The 18308-nt window shown below is 43.7% G+C and overlaps 1 protein-coding gene across 1 annotated transcript in view; it reads right to left on the minus strand.

Moving 5' to 3' along the window:
* LOC146172717 (prestin-like) overlaps positions 1-18308 on the minus strand; it is a 42532-nt gene that overhangs the window by 18484 nt on the left and 5740 nt on the right. Inside the window, exons 2-5 of the mRNA XM_084584379.1 lie at positions 14061-14171; positions 3910-4022; positions 2870-3034; positions 824-979 (exon numbers count right to left, since the gene is read on the minus strand). Of these exons, the coding sequence (XP_084440505.1) occupies positions 824-979; positions 2870-3034; positions 3910-4022; positions 14061-14171 (545 nt within the window). The remainder of the gene's footprint in view (positions 1-823; positions 980-2869; positions 3035-3909; positions 4023-14060; positions 14172-18308) is intronic.

Below are 18308 nucleotides of genomic sequence, written 5' to 3' on the forward strand. Positions count from 1 at the left end.
TAGTACGCTCCATTTAAAGCAGTAAACCGTGTTTTACGTCTCGGCTTTTAAATACAGCGCGCGCCGCTAGTTCGCGCCGCACCCAAAAGCCCTCCTAGGGTGCCGCCTCTAAATTTAGCGGCGGAACGGCACTATAGCAGAACTAAAGTGTACTGTAGTGAAACTCTGGCGCAGTGTACGTGTTACCAGAGGTGAGGCAGCGGCAGCAAACGATGCACGCCGCTACCGGCCTTTACGAGCCGACGAGGTCTAAATTATTCCAGGTCCCTCCAATAAGACACCCTTTTCTCGCCTTCCTTCATTCTCATCTTTCCTGCCGTCATGACGTGGCTGACTTATCTATACCGAGTAGTAAGATACTGCTCCATTTGTTTCTTTTAAAGTAGACCAACGAGAGACTCATGCTATACTGATTTAAACGTTCATCGACAGAACGGCTACTCCAAATAGGTTTGTAACCGATAGTGTCCACGCTTTTAGATCTTCCCGTAATTATTCAGAAAATCCAAAAATGCACAGATCTAGTGCTCTCTTGTTTCTAATCATATATAAAAAGAATTAAGGGGAAAATACAGCTTTTACGATTATTATTTCCACAACTCAAGACATTATTATCTAACTTTATACGCTGAAAGCACTGCGCGCCGTAATACTGCGATAATTTCACACAGCAGTAGGAATCTTGTAATGTTCAGTTGTTTTTACTTGTGCTCGAAACAGTGGTGTCACAAATCGTTGTTGTGCCACGGGAGGCAAAGGTTCCCGTCACGTCACCTGACTGCACAGCGTACGCTAAGAACATGCCATTGCACTGAATACTTACGACAACCATTTCGATGGGGAATGGGATGCCAACCTTCTTAATCAGCAATGGATCGACGAATATCTTGACTAAAAGCATGATGACGAAGCTCGTTACAGACAGCGCGAGGGTGGGGAGGTGAGTCTCGGCTATTCGATGAAAGAACTCGATGTAGCCCTGGAAATCAAGCAAGACGGACAGTCGGCAGTTAGCAGGCACGGGGAGTTGCTTGTCTCTAAAACTCTAAGACCGTGCCAAGGATGGCAGTAAAGATGAAAAAGGCGCACACTACCAGCACCAAAATATATCCTATATATATATATATATATATATATATATATATATATATATATATATATATATATATATATATATATATATATATATATATATATATACACTATTTAGACTATTGGTGCTATTAGCATCTTGCTCTAACAAGCAAATATAAACTATTATTATATATACGGTATGCGGTACACGCACAGTTCATGGAACTACCGTCAAGTCAATAAATACTGCTAATGTTTTGGTTTCACACTAAACAATTATGTACCACGTGCACAATGCTTGAGCGGGAAAGTGAACACACTATTCGCATTCAACAATTGATTGAACGTATGAGAGGTTCGATATTTTCTTCGTTTTAAATTGTTGTTCTCTGAAAGGATACTGCTCTTGAGACGTAATTTCAGTGCAGAACAGGAGACTTCGTGCTTGCCCCATTTCATTTTAAGCCGTACTGTATAAATTTGTTATCCGCGTTGCCACGCTGTTCAAGGAGTATATATGAAGGATTTATATGGCGATCTGGAGTATGGCACGGTTTAGCTACTCTCGCGGTAATAGTCGCTCATCATTATTTGTACGGAACATTTGAAGAAGTGATGGGCGAACTTTCCTGACATGCCTTTTCATTACGCGTAACGGATTTTAGTCGCACATGGAACATTTAACTGTATGCCAATAATCCTCGAACGAATTACAACACTATTAAGCTAAATGTTCCTAATCAGTCAAATCACTTTGGACTGCGCTTTTAAGAGCCCAAGCTCCTTCGGTTGCGCATGAATTGGTTGGTGGTTTATCATAAGTATCTGGAATTACAACCAATGAAGTTCAAAGGCGGCTTGCAATTAAGGCTCTTCACTTGTCCCTGACCTGTGCCAGACCACTTCATCGCAGCAAGCTTATCTTATCTCTCCGCACGACCCTATCACCTCTGTCTCATTTTCTTGTTTTAAGTCCCTTCTGTTACTCTAAAAAGCTATCTATTATCAGCTAACTACATGAGATCTTTCTATCCGGCTAATTTTTTTCTTGATTTTGGCTGGGCTATCATAAGCCTTGCTACCAGTAGCTGCTGCTACGGTTAGCAGCGGCTTTGTTGCGCAGTCTCAAGTAGTGTTCCTGTACAAACCTCATACAGGAGCACTTCTGATAGTAAGGGCTTCTACAGGAGAGAGCAGCAGCGATTGTTCTAGAACAGTTGGTAAAATCACCATATGAAATGAGCCGAAACATATCCTTACCCTCCACTATAGACACGTTGTCTACGTTTGCAAACGAGCTATTACTTATTAACAAAACATTTAATGACCAAAATTATGTAAAACATAACTTGTTCTGCTATGCTTGGCTTGTTAAACTAAATTTTGAAGAAGAAGATGGAAGTGGAAGTGGAGTATATATCCAAAGAAAAATGAAGTAACGTCAAGAGACATCAAAAACCCGCATTGAACAAATAAAAAAATTAATAACATCTTAACAAAAATCATAAAATGTAAACAGACATAACCATGGCGTGTAGTGAGAACAGTACATAACCGCTCTTCTTTCACGCTGACAAACTTAATTGTAAGAGTATCCACCCTCTGACATTACACAAAGGGCGGAAGAGAGTCAGGTTAGAATATTAAATTAGGAAATTTTCTGAACTGATCCAGGACAATGTCAAATTAATGCCTACGGTACCCTCATCAGGCTGTGGAAGCAGCCGAAGTGCTGATGGTGATGATAGCGGTTTCTTTGTTTTTAAATATCGCTGATTCATAGTGGGACGAGTACCTTGATGATGAGAAAGGGCCCCGAGTAGACGGTGACGTTGATGCCGAACAGACCGGGAAGCTGGCTGGATCCGATGTGTACTGACACGCCGGCAGTGAAGCCGCTCACCAGCTGCTCGGAGAGGAACACACTCAGGTTTCCCAGCCGTAGGAGGCCGAAGAGCAGCTGCACATAGGCACAGAAAAAAACAACTGCACAACGCTACAATCTCACAAATTGTATGCAATGCTTGCCCGCGTGTAGGACAAATATATGCAGCACAACCAACAGTCGAAATCGCTTCAGAGGGGATTTTTCAAAATGGTTACCGCTGTTGTAACATGCCGGTAACTTGCCGACAAAGGCAAAATATATCTTGTTTTCCATATGAAGCGCACGTAATGACGTTTCGACCCGACGATATGTCCTCTTACCTCCCAAGGCAAAGCCCAGGTCATGACAAACCCTCTTGTCGAAACGTTAATCTGATTGAGGCTGTCCTGCTTTCTTTTTCTTGCAGTATTCATCTATCACTCCTCAAATGCTAACTACATCATTTCGGTTGTTATTTTTTCCTCATGTATCTTAAAGTGAACACTGTGATTATAACCACGACCTTCAACCATTCCGTTTGTGTGGGCCAGTTTGAATATTGGGAGGCGGGCGTAAAGAAACGAACGGGACAAATATTCTTACGTCCTTGTCCCAATGTCCAAGCTGGCCTACCCAAACGTTGCATCAATTAGCTCGGAAACATGCCCCTGCCTAAACTTCTTATGGGCGTGAATTAAAAAGCTGCGGAGGGTATACATGATATGCCATTAAATAAAAAAATAGCCAATGGCATGGATTGATGATAAACATTTTGCAGGAGAGCTGGGGCATCGCGCTTTAACGGAGAAGGGCGGAATAGAAGACTTTCGCCTCTCCAGCCAAAAAGCGAAGCCCCGTTATTATGCTTGCTATAACTCGAATCGTTTTTATATATAAACTTTACATATATAACGCGTTATATATAAACTACCTATTTCTCAAACTGCAGCAGTGTCGTTCCTATGTACCTGGTAGAGGCCCACCAGAAAAGAGAGCGTCGTGGCGACTTCAGCTGCCGTGTATTCGTGCTTGTTTTCTTCAACAAGGTTGCCGGTCATGATGGAGACAACAGCGAAGGCTCCTGGAGTTGGAACAGAGAGAAATAGAATGAGGGGCAGAACCCGCAGGATAACCTTAAAAATCGTTCCCTGGTCTTTCAGCATCCAGAACTGCTGGTGTTATTTTTTTCTTTTATTTTTCTGGCTGAAACATTTCCAACTGCATTCAGCTCCATAGCATTCGAGGTTTTGACGACAAGAATACTTCGTTTGTCCCTCATTTTAGAACTAATTATAAACTCCAAACACTAAAACATAGCGTCCCTCACATACTCAACAAATATAAATAAACTGAACATTTCAAATTCAATGAATTTCGGCGGTATTATGTTGAGCTGTGAGAAATTTGTATTCTGTTACTTCTGATCTTGTAGGTGCACATCGAGGAGGTTTAAAAAAAAGAACTGCTGGAGCGGGGGAGGGGGGGGGGGAGGGGGGGGGCCTTACTGAAGCCGCGCCGCCATGTTGCCATAGGAAAAAAAAACGCGCCGTCCGCCGTGGGGCGTAGTTGGCGCGGTGGCTTCTAGATCTTGAAGTGAAAAATGGCTGCTTCGTGCGTTGCGTACGGCTGTAGAAATCTAGCGAAAAAGGGCTCCGGGATTACGTTCCCTTGTAAGTACCAATTTTTGAGCATATTGAAAACGTATCTGTCTGTCGCGGCGCATGCTGACAGCTCGTAGTCTGCCTCAGCTTTCACACCTGATGGGCACAGCGTTTTTCTAAACAAGTTTCCGAAGGATCCAAATGTGTGTAGTATGTGGGAGCGGGCTGTCCGGCGGGAAGACTGGCAGCCAAAAGACGGAGACCATTTATGTTCGACACACTTCACAGCGCATTGCTTCGACCGGTCATTGTAGTCGATAATTGTAGTATTATCACTCATCGCTAAGCATTTTTACTCGCTTCCAATCAGTCGCGGTCATTCCAAGTAGTCTGACATTTGGTCGCTTCGTCGCCATTAGCAGTCATGATGAGTCATAATAACTGTTATTAGTTGTATCCATTACCTCTACAATGTCTATCATAACAACTGTTAATCATAAACTGCCACCAACGATCACCATAACAGTTAAAAACAACGGTGGAGCAATGCATCAAGCGCAGCGGGCGAGATGCGGCTGCCGTTTCTTGTCCATGGCAACATGGCCGCGCGGTTTCACCGCGATCCATTGGTAGGTATAGGTGGCTTCCGCTGCAGTAGTTTCTTTTTTTTTTTTTTAATCCTCCTTGATGCACACTGACCTACAGAGCAAAGTTTATGTATTTCTCTTTAAAGTTTTGACTGTGTTGTACTACTTAATGTGTCCATTTTGCTTGTTATGAATGTATACCTTTTAAATTGTACACTAGAGAACCGTCAGCATGTCGGGATGAATTTTATACATGTCCTTACACATACTTCGAATAGGTGAGCCTAAAACCTGCATAGTTTAAATCAAACAGTTGCATTTATCGAGTGTATTCATTTTATGTATCCTGTAGTGTGCATTTTCCTCTCTTTTTTACATATATCATTATCATGTAGTATTTCTCTTATATGTCGATGTCACTGCTTTGTAACACTTCGCAACGGTTTTCCGCACCCCGTCAAGCTGCAAAAGCAGCTTTTTGCCTGAAATTCCTCCAGTTGTACTGGTGAGATAAAGACCAAATTAAGTCAAATCAAACCACGCCACAATATTGAAAACCATAATTAGATGACCTCTGGCCAACGACACCCCTGTGGACTTATTTGTTTTCAATGTTCTTGAGTTTTGTTGTCTGTTTTGTACTCGATGCTAAAAAACCGCCCCAAGCAATAAAGTATCTCACTTGCAATGCCAAATACGTTACTAGGGCCCGTCACACCTGGTGTGGTTTACAAGCATTTTAATATTACCCTCCCCCTCCTCCTTTTTGATACTGTTCCGCAACTCAAGTTCTGCAAATATAGTCCATCTCGCCCTCTATCGCACTGTCCTAATTAGGTGAGCCGGTGAGCCTCTGCATGTCGAGTCTCCGTAGTATACGCGTTCACGTATTTATGTTTAACTGAGTAGAGGAAGGGCCCAAGACAGTTTTTTTCGATTGCGTGAGGGTATCACGTCGTCGAAAAGCCGGCATCGGCATCGTCGGTGCCAGCGGCGCTGGACGTGACCGAACAATCTTGATTGGTCGACAGGGTAATGACATCACAGACACGTGACCTTGCATGAAAACTTTAAACACCTCACAACGCTCATATTAAACATGACGTCACACGTGGAGTGAGTGAAATAAATATTGCGTAATATAAATTTAATGTCGCAATATGTGTCAAATGATGGAACTTTAGTAAGGAATTGATTTCGCCTGGCTGTGTGCCTGAAATGGTTGATGTTTATTAAGTTATTGATTTCTGATTAAATTTTGAGAATGTTAGATTCTAGACAAGCTACCCACTATAGGATGCGCAAGCCCGCTTCTGCTGCTCGAGAACAAGCGGGGGTTCTTAAGGTGCGTTTATAAAGTTCATATTACTAATATACAGGAGCAACTAAGGCTTGAGTGGGAGCCTCTACATATTATCCTGCCAAGTCCATTCACTTTTACCATTGATGAACAAGCTTCCACAGACTATCACATTAGACCTCCTCACTTTGCGGGTTCAGGAAGGGTTCCACATGAGCAATCATTTCCTCATCCTGCCGGAAGTGTCTCCCGCGCAGTGTGTTCTTTATCGTAGGGAAGAGGAAGAAGTCGCTGGTTACGAGGTCGGGTGAATGTGGGGTATGAGGAAATGTTTCGTCGCCAAGTAAGACCGCGTGCGTCACCGTCAATTCTTATAAATGAGCCAGTGCATTATGGTGGAATAGGCGGACGGCTTTCGCAAGTGCGCAACTACAGCCATATGAATGTTGTAATGAAGAATGGTGCACAGTGTCTGCACTGTGGTTCGCCTAGACTAGTTTTACAGAGCTGAAATCATCTGCGCTGTTGGACGACATTTTCATAAGCTGAAGCTCGTCGTGTACCGCCACCAGCTGTGGAAGTGAGGAATCGATTTCAAGAATTAGATCTAGAAGACAAAGAGCCCGAAGAGATGTGGACTGATGTTCGTGATATAATACAAGAAGTTGCTACTAAGGTAGTTCCAAAGCAAAAGAAATGCAAAAAAGCAAACTGGTTATCCGAAGAGGCTTTGCAAATAGCTCAGGAAAGGAGGATGGCAAAAGGTATGGGGGAAAGAGAAAGATACAAGGTTCTCAATGCGGATTTTCAGAAAATAGCAAGGAGAGATAAGAATGCCTTCCTGAACATACAGTGCCAAGCAGTTGAGAACAACAGCCAATTAAAGAACACAAGAGCTCTGTATAAGACAATCAAAGATATCAAAGGAAGCTTCTGTGCTAAGCTGGGCGTGATAAAAAACAAACGAGGCAAGGACCTCACTGAAGCCTCAGAGATAAAGAAGAGGTGGCAGGAATACACAGAAGAACTGTACAAGAAGGACCCGAATGTGCAAACCCAACATAAGACGGTTGTGATTACTGATGTCGAGCCAGGCATCCTGAAGAGTGAAGTTGAATGGGCCTTAGCCAGCCTTGCTAAGAACAAAGCTAGCGGAATTGATGGTATTCCAGCTGAGTTGCTTCAAAACCTCAACCACGACGCTGTTAACACACTGCATACATTATGTCAGAAGACTTGGACAACCCTGCAGTGGCCACAGGATTGGAGGAGGTCAGTTTACATCCCCATTCCAAAGAAAGGCAGTGCCAAAGATTGTTCCAACTACCGCACGATCGCGCTTATTTCGCATGCTAGCAAGGTGATGTTAAAAATCCTGCAAAGTAGGCTGCAACAGTATGTGGATCGGGAGCTTCCGGACGTGCAAGCTGGGTTTCACAAGGGCAGAGGAACTAGAGACCAAATTGCCAACCTTCGCTGGATCATGGAAAAAGCAAGAGAGTTCCAGAAACCCATTTACTTCTGCTTTATTGATTATGCGAAAGCGTTTGACTGCGTAGATCACAGCAGATTGTGGCAAGCTCTCCAAGAGATGGGAGTTCCAATTCACCTCATCTGTCTCCTCAGGAACCTGTATGAAGGGCAAGAGGCCACAGTCAGAACTGGGCATGGTCTCACTGATTGCTTTCCGATTGAGAAAGGGGTGAGGCAAGGCTGCATACTGTCGCCCTGCCTGTTTAACCTATATGCAGAGTGCATCATGAGGAAGGCCGGTCTGGACGAGTCTTCAGCTGGAGTGAAGATTGCTGGAAAACGTATCAACAACCTTAGATATGCGGATGATACCACTTTAATGGCAGAAAGTGAAGTGGAACTCAAGAGACTTCTGATGCGCGTACAAGAAGAGAGTGAGAAGTTTGGGCTTAAACTGAACATTAAAAAGACGAAGATCATGGCGTCTTGCCCTATCAAGTCCTGGAGCATCAATGGACAAGAAGTGGAAGCTGTGACAGATTTTCTGTTCTTGGGCGCCAAGATTACCTCGGAAGGAGACTGCAGCCATGAAATTAGGAGACGCCTGCTTCTAGGAAAGAGAGCAATGGTTAGCCTTGACCGCCTAGTAAAGAGCAGAGACATTAGTCTGCCAACCAAGATCCGTATAACTCGTGCTATGGTCTTTCCAGTTGTGATGTATGGATGCGAGAGTTGGACTGTGAAAAAGGCTGACCGCCGAAGAATTGACGCGTTTGAATTGTGGTGCTGGCGAAGACTCTTGAGAGTTCCTTGGACTGCCAGAAGATCAAATCAGTCGATATTGTCGACCATAAACCCTGACTGCTCATTGGAGGGTCAAATTCTAAAGTTAAAGCTCAGCTACTTTGGTCATCTGGTGAGAAGAGAGGAGTCGCTGGAGAAAGATTTGATGTTGGGAAAGGTTGAGGGTCGCCGGAGAAGGGGTAGGCAGCGAACGCGATGGTTAGATGGCATCCTCGAGGCATTGCAGATGAAGCTATGTGATGTTAAGAAGATAGTGAGAGACCGGAAAGCGTGGCGTGACATGGTCCATAGGGTCACGAAGAGTCGGACACGACTGAACGCCTGAACTGAACTGAACTGATCCGTTCAAATACAAAGCGGTTCGAAGAGAGTGCTTTCAGTTTCCCGATGAATGCTCTCATTTTTGGTTTGATGTCAGGTGTGTTGTGCGGTGGGGGCGCAGTTTTCATATTCCGCAGAAAGCAGAGAGGCGTACATGCATTTAGATGCCTTTCGTGTACGCTTGTTCGAAATATATGGTATTGATGATAATGGAAGCTTTATGGTCGCTAATTATTTATGTATGTCTATATGGTATTGATAATACAAACCTTATGAACGCTAATTGTACATCTATGTCGCATTGTCTTTCAAGTAAAGTGACATCTTACGACTGTGATCTAATGAGCATGCGTCTAATTAGGCTCGTTATCGTATTATATCACTAAAGCGAAGCTTGAGTGCCGGCCCCCTAAATTAAAAATAAAATGATGAATGCTGGAGAAGTGAACTGCAAGCATTTTCTGACGCTAATATTTAAGTGGATAGCTTGGCGCTCTGAAAATGAACAGAGTAAATACATTAGAAAAAAAGATGTTCCGAGTATGGAAAAACACAAGTACGCAATCTGTGCGAGAAGAAAGAGAGGGCGGAAGAAAAAAAAAAGAGTCAAAGGTATTCGGGAGATGGTACCAGTATCATTTCATTGGGAGAAAGGGATGAGTACATAGAGCAGAAAAAGGAAAGATGGCTAGTTTAAAAACAAAGAGCGTCAAGTAAGCTCGTAAAGCCATTGCGTATGCAACAAAATCACTGTCTTTCGAGCAGGTACAGCGCTCTCAAAAAATGGAGTAGTATCGAGAGCCTTTGGACCAGCCGACGGTCACCGCTGCCACCGTCTGCAATTTTCACCTCGGCCACTGGAACAAATCAATTACTGTTCAATGTGCCGCGTAGCAGCTATTCCTTGGTACTATGAGTACAAGGCACGGACGAGTTGGGTCTCTTATCGTCTGGTCAGAATATACGGCATGCCTCGGCTAAGTTGCACCATGCTTTAAACCGGACTAATACGCTGTACGAAGATTCGGCTAGTCCACTCTTCGTCAGCCGCATTTAACAAGGAAAACTGCAAGCATTTAGCGTCGATTAAAGCGCGAAACTTTCAATATAAAACTTTTACGTACTGATAAAGGCCTATTTCTACTGTTTTTTTTTTTTTTCAAGAAGAAATTGGTGTGGGCGAGAATAGTACCGCGATGACAAGATAACCGACGGTCGTTCAACGTAACGTAGTGGAATCCAACGGAAGAAAAGCGCACCAGGGTGCGGGCGGCAGAAATTTAGCTGGGCGAATAAGATTAGGAAGTTCGAGGTAATACACGTTGAAGACAGATGGTTAAGGACAGGATAAATTACTGCATATTAGAGAGGTCGCTGTCCTGCAGTAGGCGTAGGTGTAGTTGCTGGTTTGATGAGATGAACTGTTGCGGGCTATCTCTGTTCAGTATTTGAAATGATTACCGCCTATGTATTTATTAAATGCCGCATGAGTGAGCTTTTCATCGCGTTGTAAGCACTATCAAACAAGATTCGATTATAGAAGTTCTATAATCCTCCTATGATAAGGTCCATAAAACCCCGGCCCTCAGTCACCAGCGGCTGCGGAACAACTGACCACGGCGGCGGTCAGACCTGTGACGCAGCAGGGGGTGCTAAGAAAGCCTGGCTCCGCTGGACAGGCCACCATTGGAAACTGACCTTGGCAACGTTTAATGCTAGAACCCTAGCTAGTGAAGCTAGTTTAGCAGTGCTGTTAGAGGAACTAGAGGGCATGAAATGGGATGTTATAGGGCTTAGTGAGGTTAGGAGGCCGAATGAGGCATATACTGTACTGAAGGATGGGCATGTACTGTGTTATCGAGGTTTACCAGAGAGGCGACAACTAGGTGTAGGTTTCCTTGTCAATAAGTATATAGCGGGTAATATAGATGAATTCTATAGTATTAATGAGAGGGTTGCAGGCATCGTAATTAGGCTTAATAAGCGGTATAAACTGAAGGTTGTACAGGCCTATGCACCTACATGTAGTTATGATGACCAGGCAGTTGAAAGCTTCTATGAAGATGTAGAATCGGCAATGCGAAAAGTAAAGACGCAGTATACTGTACTAATGGGCGACTTCAATGCCAAGGTAGGGAAAAAACAGGCAGGGGACAAGGCAGTAGGTGGCTATGGCATTGGTTCTAGGAATAGCAGGGGGGAGTTACTAGTTGAGTTTGCAGAGCGCAATAACTTACGAATCATGAATACCTTCTTCAGCAAACGGAAGAACCGGAAATGGACATGGAAAAGTCCTAACGGAGAGACTAAAAATGAAATCGACTTCATAATATGTTCAACCCCCGCCATTGTGCAGGATGTAGAAGTAATCGGGAAAGTGCGATATAGTGACCACAGGATGGTGAGGTCCCGAATTAGCCTAAATCTGAAGAAGCAACGCAATAGATTAGTAAGAAAGAAACCCATCAACGAATTAGCGGTGAGGGGGAGGGCAGAAGAGTTCAGGATCTCGCTACAGAATAGGTATTCAGCTCTAACTGAGGATGGCGACATTACCGTAGAGGCAAGGAACAATAACCTCAGAGATATCATTACTGAGTGCGCGGTAGAAGTAGGCGGTAGGATAGTTAGAGAGGATACCGGTAAGCTGTCTAAGGAGACGAAAGATTTGATTAAGAAACGCCAGAGTATGAAAGCTTCCAATCCAACAGACCAGATCGAATTGGCCGAGATATCAAAGCTAATCAATAAGCGCAAGGTGGCCGATATAAGGAAGTATAACATGGAGAAAATTGAGCATGCTTTAAAGAACGGGAGAAGCCTTAAAGCGGTAAAGAAGAAATTGGGCATAGGCAAAAACCAGATGTATGCGATAAGGGACAAGGCGGGCAACGTCATCACTAATATGGACAAGATAGTCAAAGTAGCCGAGGAGTTCTATACAGATCTCTACAGTAGCCAAAGTAGCCAGGGACGTAATGAGATGGGCGGTAGGGAAAAACAGTCAGACGTTCCACCAGTGACGAAGGACGAGGTCAAGAAAGCACTAGAAACTATGAAAAGGGGGAAATCAGCTGGAGAGGATCAGATAACTACAGATTTGCTGAAGGACGGGGGGGATATCGTGCTAGAAAAACTGGCCACCCTGAATACGCAGTGCCTGGTGTCATCGACGGTACCGGAACCATGGAAGAATGCAAACATTATCCTCATTCACAAGAAAGGGGACTCTAAGGACCTTAAAAATTACAGACCAATCAGCTTACTGTCTGTTACGTATAAGGTATTTACTAAGGTAATCGCTAATAGAATCAGGACAACCTTAGACTGCAATCAAGCAAAGGATCAAGCAGGGTTTCGGAAACGGTACTCTACTATCGATAATATTCATACCATCAATCAGGTGATAGAAAAATGCTCAGAATATAACCAGCCCCTATACATAGCATTCATTGATTTCGAAAAGGCATTTGACTCAGTTGAAACCTCGGCGGTGATGCAGGCATTGCGAAATCAGGGGGTAGACGAGCCGTACGTGAAAGTGCTGGAAGATATATATAGTGGCTGCACAGCAACCATAGTTCTGCATAAAGAAAGCAACAAAATTCCCATAAAGAAAGGTGTTAGGCAAGGAGACACAATCTCCCCAGTACTATTCACAGCTTGTTTAGAGGAAGTATTCAGAGACTTGGAATGGAAGCAGTTAGGGATAAGGGTAGATGGAGAATACCTCAGTAATCTGCGATTTGCTGATGACATTGCCTTGCTAAGCAACTCGGGGGATGAACTGCAAATAATGATTGATGATCTAGACAGAAAAAGTAGAAAGGTAGGCTTGAAAATCAATATGCAGAAGACGAAGGTAATGTTCAACAGCCTCGGGAAGGAACAGCAGTTTACATTAGGTAGCGAATTACTGGAAGTAGTAGGCGAATATGTCTATTTAGGGCAGGTAGTAACCGCAGATCCGGACCATGAAAGGGAAATAACAAGAAGAATAAGATTGGGATGGAGCGCATTTGGCAAGCACTCCCAGATTATGACTAGCAGCTTACCGGTATCGCTCAAGAGGAAAGTATACAACAGTTGCATCTTGCCTTTACTCACCTATGGGGCTGAAACGTGGAGGCTAACCAAGAGAGTTCTACTTAAGTTGAGGACAACCCAGAGGGCTATGGAACGAAAAATGGTAGGGGTAACATTAAGAGATAGAAAGCGTGCAGAGTGGGTCAGAGAAATAACTCAAGTTACCGACATTCTAGTGGAAATTAAGAAGAAGAAATGGACATGGGCAGGACATGTAGTGCGAAGAGAGGATAACCGATGGTCGCTGAGGGTAACAAACTGGATTCCAAGGGAAGGAAAGCGTAGCAGGGGGCGGCGGAAAGTTAGGTGGGCGGATGAGATTAAGAAGTTCGCAGGGGTCAAGTGGATGCAGCTAGCACAGAACCGGGTTAAGTGGAGAAATATGGGAGAGGCCTTCGCCCTGCAGTGGGTATAATCAGGCTGATGATGATGATGATCCACAAATCTGTAATTCCCAAACATACTTTTTCTGGAATCACTGAGGTGCAGTGTAGGCGCAACCATAGTGGTCTGATCTGAGGTTTACCGGCTTGTTCGCGCTCTACCACGACGAGGGAATAATCGCTGGGACCATTGAAGTGTGGGTCCACTCCGTCTTTGTGAAACAGAATCTTTTCAACCGGTGCGTGTTTAAGGTAACTGACATCCCCGTCCCACAGCGTAGCAGCACCCCCGAGAAATGCCGCCGTACAGCCCTCTGAATGCTGTTATTTCTCAAACAACGGAAGAGATGTAGGTCATTCAGCTTCTGCAATCAAAATCTTCATATCACCATATGCAGAGATCATTTTTCGGAACTTGACACGTTCACTATTTTCTTGGAGCCACATTTTTTTGGATCCACCTGCTTGCATTGCGTTCTGTCAATTTTGACTTATCGTATCTTTGAGCCGATAATATCTTTAATCATTCCGATATAAAAGACAAATGTTTGGCCCGGTGCTCACCTATGGATGCGTGCCGTGACGTGCCGAACACGGCGTACATGAGCATGGGAAATAGTGACGTGTAGAGGCCGTAGACAGGTGATACCCCTGCCAGCAGGGAGTAGCCGAAACCTGCAAAGTAATCCATTATATCAGAATATCTCGACAAACACTGCCTGCAGAATAACCATGCTTACTTGTCTAGCTGTCAGGGGCTGTAGTGTTTTAAGTAAACTAGCAGCCGGAAATTTTGACATGTTTAATGGCTAGAGTGCATTTCGGCCAAGCTTCGCGTTCCTTTGCGGCGCGAATTGTCGACAAACAGAGCGCAAAGGTATTTCTTTGTCATGGCTGCTCTACCACGCTGTAATGACCGTAGAGGGGACTAATAGTGCTCGAAATTCGGGATCCGGAGATTGCACTAGCCAGCATCGAAGTGAAGTTTCATCACAATTGCGATGTGCTGACGTAGACGTGTGCCATCCCAGCTGATTAGACGTGAAATTTTGTTGATTGTAAATGGCGGAGTATGACTTACCAAAGGGACGCATAGGCTACGAAGGAAGGCATAGTGAAGGGTTGATGATGATTTTAAACCACCGGGGGCTTTACAAGCGCTGAAATCACAGTGCGCATGAACATTTTTTTCTTCGTTGAAATACGGCCACTACGGTCGATATCGAATGCGCGACCTTGATATCAGTAGCCTAACGCAAAAGCCACTGAGCCACTCTGTTGCATATTAATGGTAGGTTGTCACAACAGAGTAATATTACCGGCAATGTAGCATGTTAAAGGGATAAATATTTATATACAGGTCGTGTTGCCGACGCCTCAAGGTGCTATAAGACGCTAACAATAATAAATACTAGGAAAAAGGAGAGGAGGAGATCCGTGAGATTCTATATAACGGAAAAGTTATAAAAAGCTGACAAATATAAAAACAAAAGAACCTTCAAGCAGGAAGTCTAACGAGAAAAATGTAAATAGACAATCTTGTTTTCTTGTGCTACGTAAATATTTCAGCATTTTTTTCTTTTCTAAGCTGCAGCGAACACAAAAGTAATATTTAGGAACAGTGGGGAAGATGACGACGCAGGGAAAAACGCAGTTTTACTTTGCAGCATATCATATCAACTCGATATTTAGCTGAAGTAAGATATTTCACGATATAACAATCAGTAGCAACCTCTCTTGTTCATCTCAAATTTAGTAGCTATGTGAGGTAATTGTTGCAGCATCGCAGATATTTACGTATATCGCGGGGGCACGGCATGACAACAGCTTTCACTGTAGTGTACTATTTCAAAAAGTTTGAGTTCAAATAACAGTGCGTTATTCTCCGCCACTTCTCCAGCAATTACATCACACGAGTAAGGAAACGCTGGAGGCCTGGAAGCATCGCAGAACAGCTTCTTTCAAGCCTGTCTCAGCTTCGAAAGGGGATCCCGATGAACTGACAAAAGGAACCCCTTGCCCAGCTTTAGATGGCACCACCTCACAGGTGGCAATGCGTATCCACCTGCAGCGCGCCCTTAAAAGAATGGAACATTTCTTCCTCCATCGCATTCATCGACTTTGTTAGATCGGATCAGTGGAAACAAGTGCCCCACTCAAGGCAGGAAGTAAAAGGGTAGCGCAACGCTTTGTGAGCATAGAGTATGAAATCACCCAGTCGCTAGATGTGCTATCACTAGCATCCGAAGCAAATAATGCCTCTCTGCACACAGCAGGAGAACGGCAATCGCTTTCGAATTTTGGCGAGCCTTTCGCACTATTCAATACTCGCCCACTGCGGGTAGAAGTTTATCTAAAAAAAAAAAAAAACAAGAACGTGAGTAGAATATGTTGGCGGTGGCGGCAATCGCCCAGGCTGCGGCCAGCGGAAACAAAACGGACAAAGAGAGGATAGTGAAATGAAGCTCAGTGGGAGTGGGAAGGTGGAGTTACGTGCACTATTTACTAGTGCTCACGGCTCCTTTGAGCCGAGCGTATGCGTATAATGTTTAGGAAATGGATGTTCGTATAAGATTAATTCAGATGTCTGGCAGCTGCCGTGACCGCGGTCAGTCAGCCGTGTGGCGTAAACAAATTGCGCCGCGGCCGCGGAATTCCCGCGTGTGTCAGCTAGGAGCCCTGTGATAGGGTCAATGGGTGCGGACCGCGGTGTAAGGTTATCGTTATGTTATATTTTTACGCTGTGGTACAAGTGGCCTAGAAGCGTCTGCCTTTGACCGCGAAAACAGTAAGAAGAGAAAGGACCATCAGAGTGGATTCGAACCGGTTGCGTTCGAATCCGGGTGCCCGGGTTCGGTAGCTGAGCGTCCTAACCACTGGGCCAAATCGGCTTCCTTTTACTGCTTGCTTATACAACACCACAGAAATACAGATCACTATGTACACAAAGAATAGTAGCTTAGCTATCGGGGCGGGCGCTTTCGCTATATATAACAAGCATCAAGTAGGGTTATACTGTTGCGGCGCTTGTGAGTTGGGGCCGCATCTACAGCTGAGTCTGCAGCGAACCAAGTCCATAGCCACAGAAAACCTCTTACTTACACTGCTTTGGTAAAAACAATTTAACGTTACGCGACGTCATCACAGAAAAGATGATGATTAAGCGGTTCATCGAGTGTCTTACAGAAATGTTAAACGATCAGGGAAGTGTCGTGTAAAAAACAGCAGTTACACCGAATTGAAACAAGTGAAACAAAAATGTGCTTTCGCACCATGATTGGTTTAACAGAGATAACCCCTGCCAATTTTTTTATTTACCGCAAAGATGGGCATTCTTTCTTTTTTTTTTTTTTCATCGCTTTTTTGTGGGGTCTGACGGTACAAAATGACAACTGTGATAGAAGAGTAGAGCGAAGACGATTTGAAGAAAAGACTGGAGAGCATGTCAGTTAAGGTGCGCCAGTGCCAGCAGTCGTTACCTTTTTCAGATGAGAAGAGAATTTGACACTTGAATGTGCCTTGACCCAGGCACATACATAAGGCACACGTACTACATAACTCATCGGCCCATCATCACCCGTGCAATGCCTCTAGTAACGTCAACCTAGGATCAAGGAGACATGAAGATTTTTTTTTTTTTTCAAGCCGATGGCCCTACCCAAACTTCTTATAGCCATCTAACACAAAGCAACAAAGGGACTACGAGACGAAGAAAATGCAGGGACATTCTACAGCCAGAGCTCAGAACTTTCTCTGTCGAGCAAGGATGGTTATTTTTTCATCCCATCGAAAGTGGAACGAGCTGTGTTCTGTATGACATACAATTACGCCCAAAAGCTCCGGTTCAGCTGCTGTACGTTATTTATAAACTCATATTCATTTGATCAAAACCGAAAACCTATCTTATGAGGCAGGGAATTTAGAAAACTCGCGTAACCAGGCTGCACACAATGCTTGAAAGAACCGTGCTGGATTTTGTTGAGATGAAGTTTGTAATTACAGCAGGCTCACATTGAACGTGCTGGTGCCCACGTAGCTCGCTTTATTCGCATTCAGCACCTTGACCTAATTTAATTGAATTGCGTTAATTTATTTTGTAGGTGAAATTTGTATTTATCTAATTTACTTAAATGTTTTAAGTTTGGAAGGGTGTAAAGGTTAATCTTATGAACTGTTGAATTTAAATCAAGGTGAGTAGAAAGAAAAACATTTCGAATTCTTCAACATAATAAAATTTTGCAACGTTACAATTCAGCTGGCAAAGATTTACGCTGGTCTAGTTGGTCATGCATCATCTCTAAAACGTGTGTTATGATGATGGAAGGTGTCTTCTGTTGCCCCTTCTCTGTTTTGTTCGTTCATCTCTACGCTGTGTTGATTCAACTTCACGTCAGCGCTTCACGTCTAGTGAGCGAAATTTCAAAATGATATGAAATAAATATATTATGCGTGGTCTTTGTTCTTGTGAATAAAAAAAAGGAGCACAAGGCAATTATTTAAAGTTTACGTCGTCTTTTTTTTTTTTTTTTTCACTCTGCTTTTAATTTTCGGCGTCGGTTCACCCACTTTTTAGAAAGCATTCAAGCTCTGCGACTACCTTAGTGAAACTGGACTTCACTCCTTTTAACTTTCTATCTCTTGCATTCTATTCCCTTTTTTTCAACTTATGCCTTGAGGCAAACTTCTCAAATAAAAAAAAAAGCATTCTATTGTTTTAACCTTGAAAACTAAAACTGCAGTCAGGTTTCAAGCCTTATATACTACCATGCCATCTGTACAACTGAGCGCAGGATGGATAAAACTTCATGGCAG

The sequence above is a fragment of the Amblyomma maculatum genome, chromosome 11 (genome assembly GCF_055883805.1).
Source record: "Amblyomma maculatum isolate TAMU_Amacu chromosome 11, ASM5588380v1, whole genome shotgun sequence".
Taxonomy (NCBI): domain Eukaryota; kingdom Metazoa; phylum Arthropoda; class Arachnida; order Ixodida; family Ixodidae; genus Amblyomma; species Amblyomma maculatum.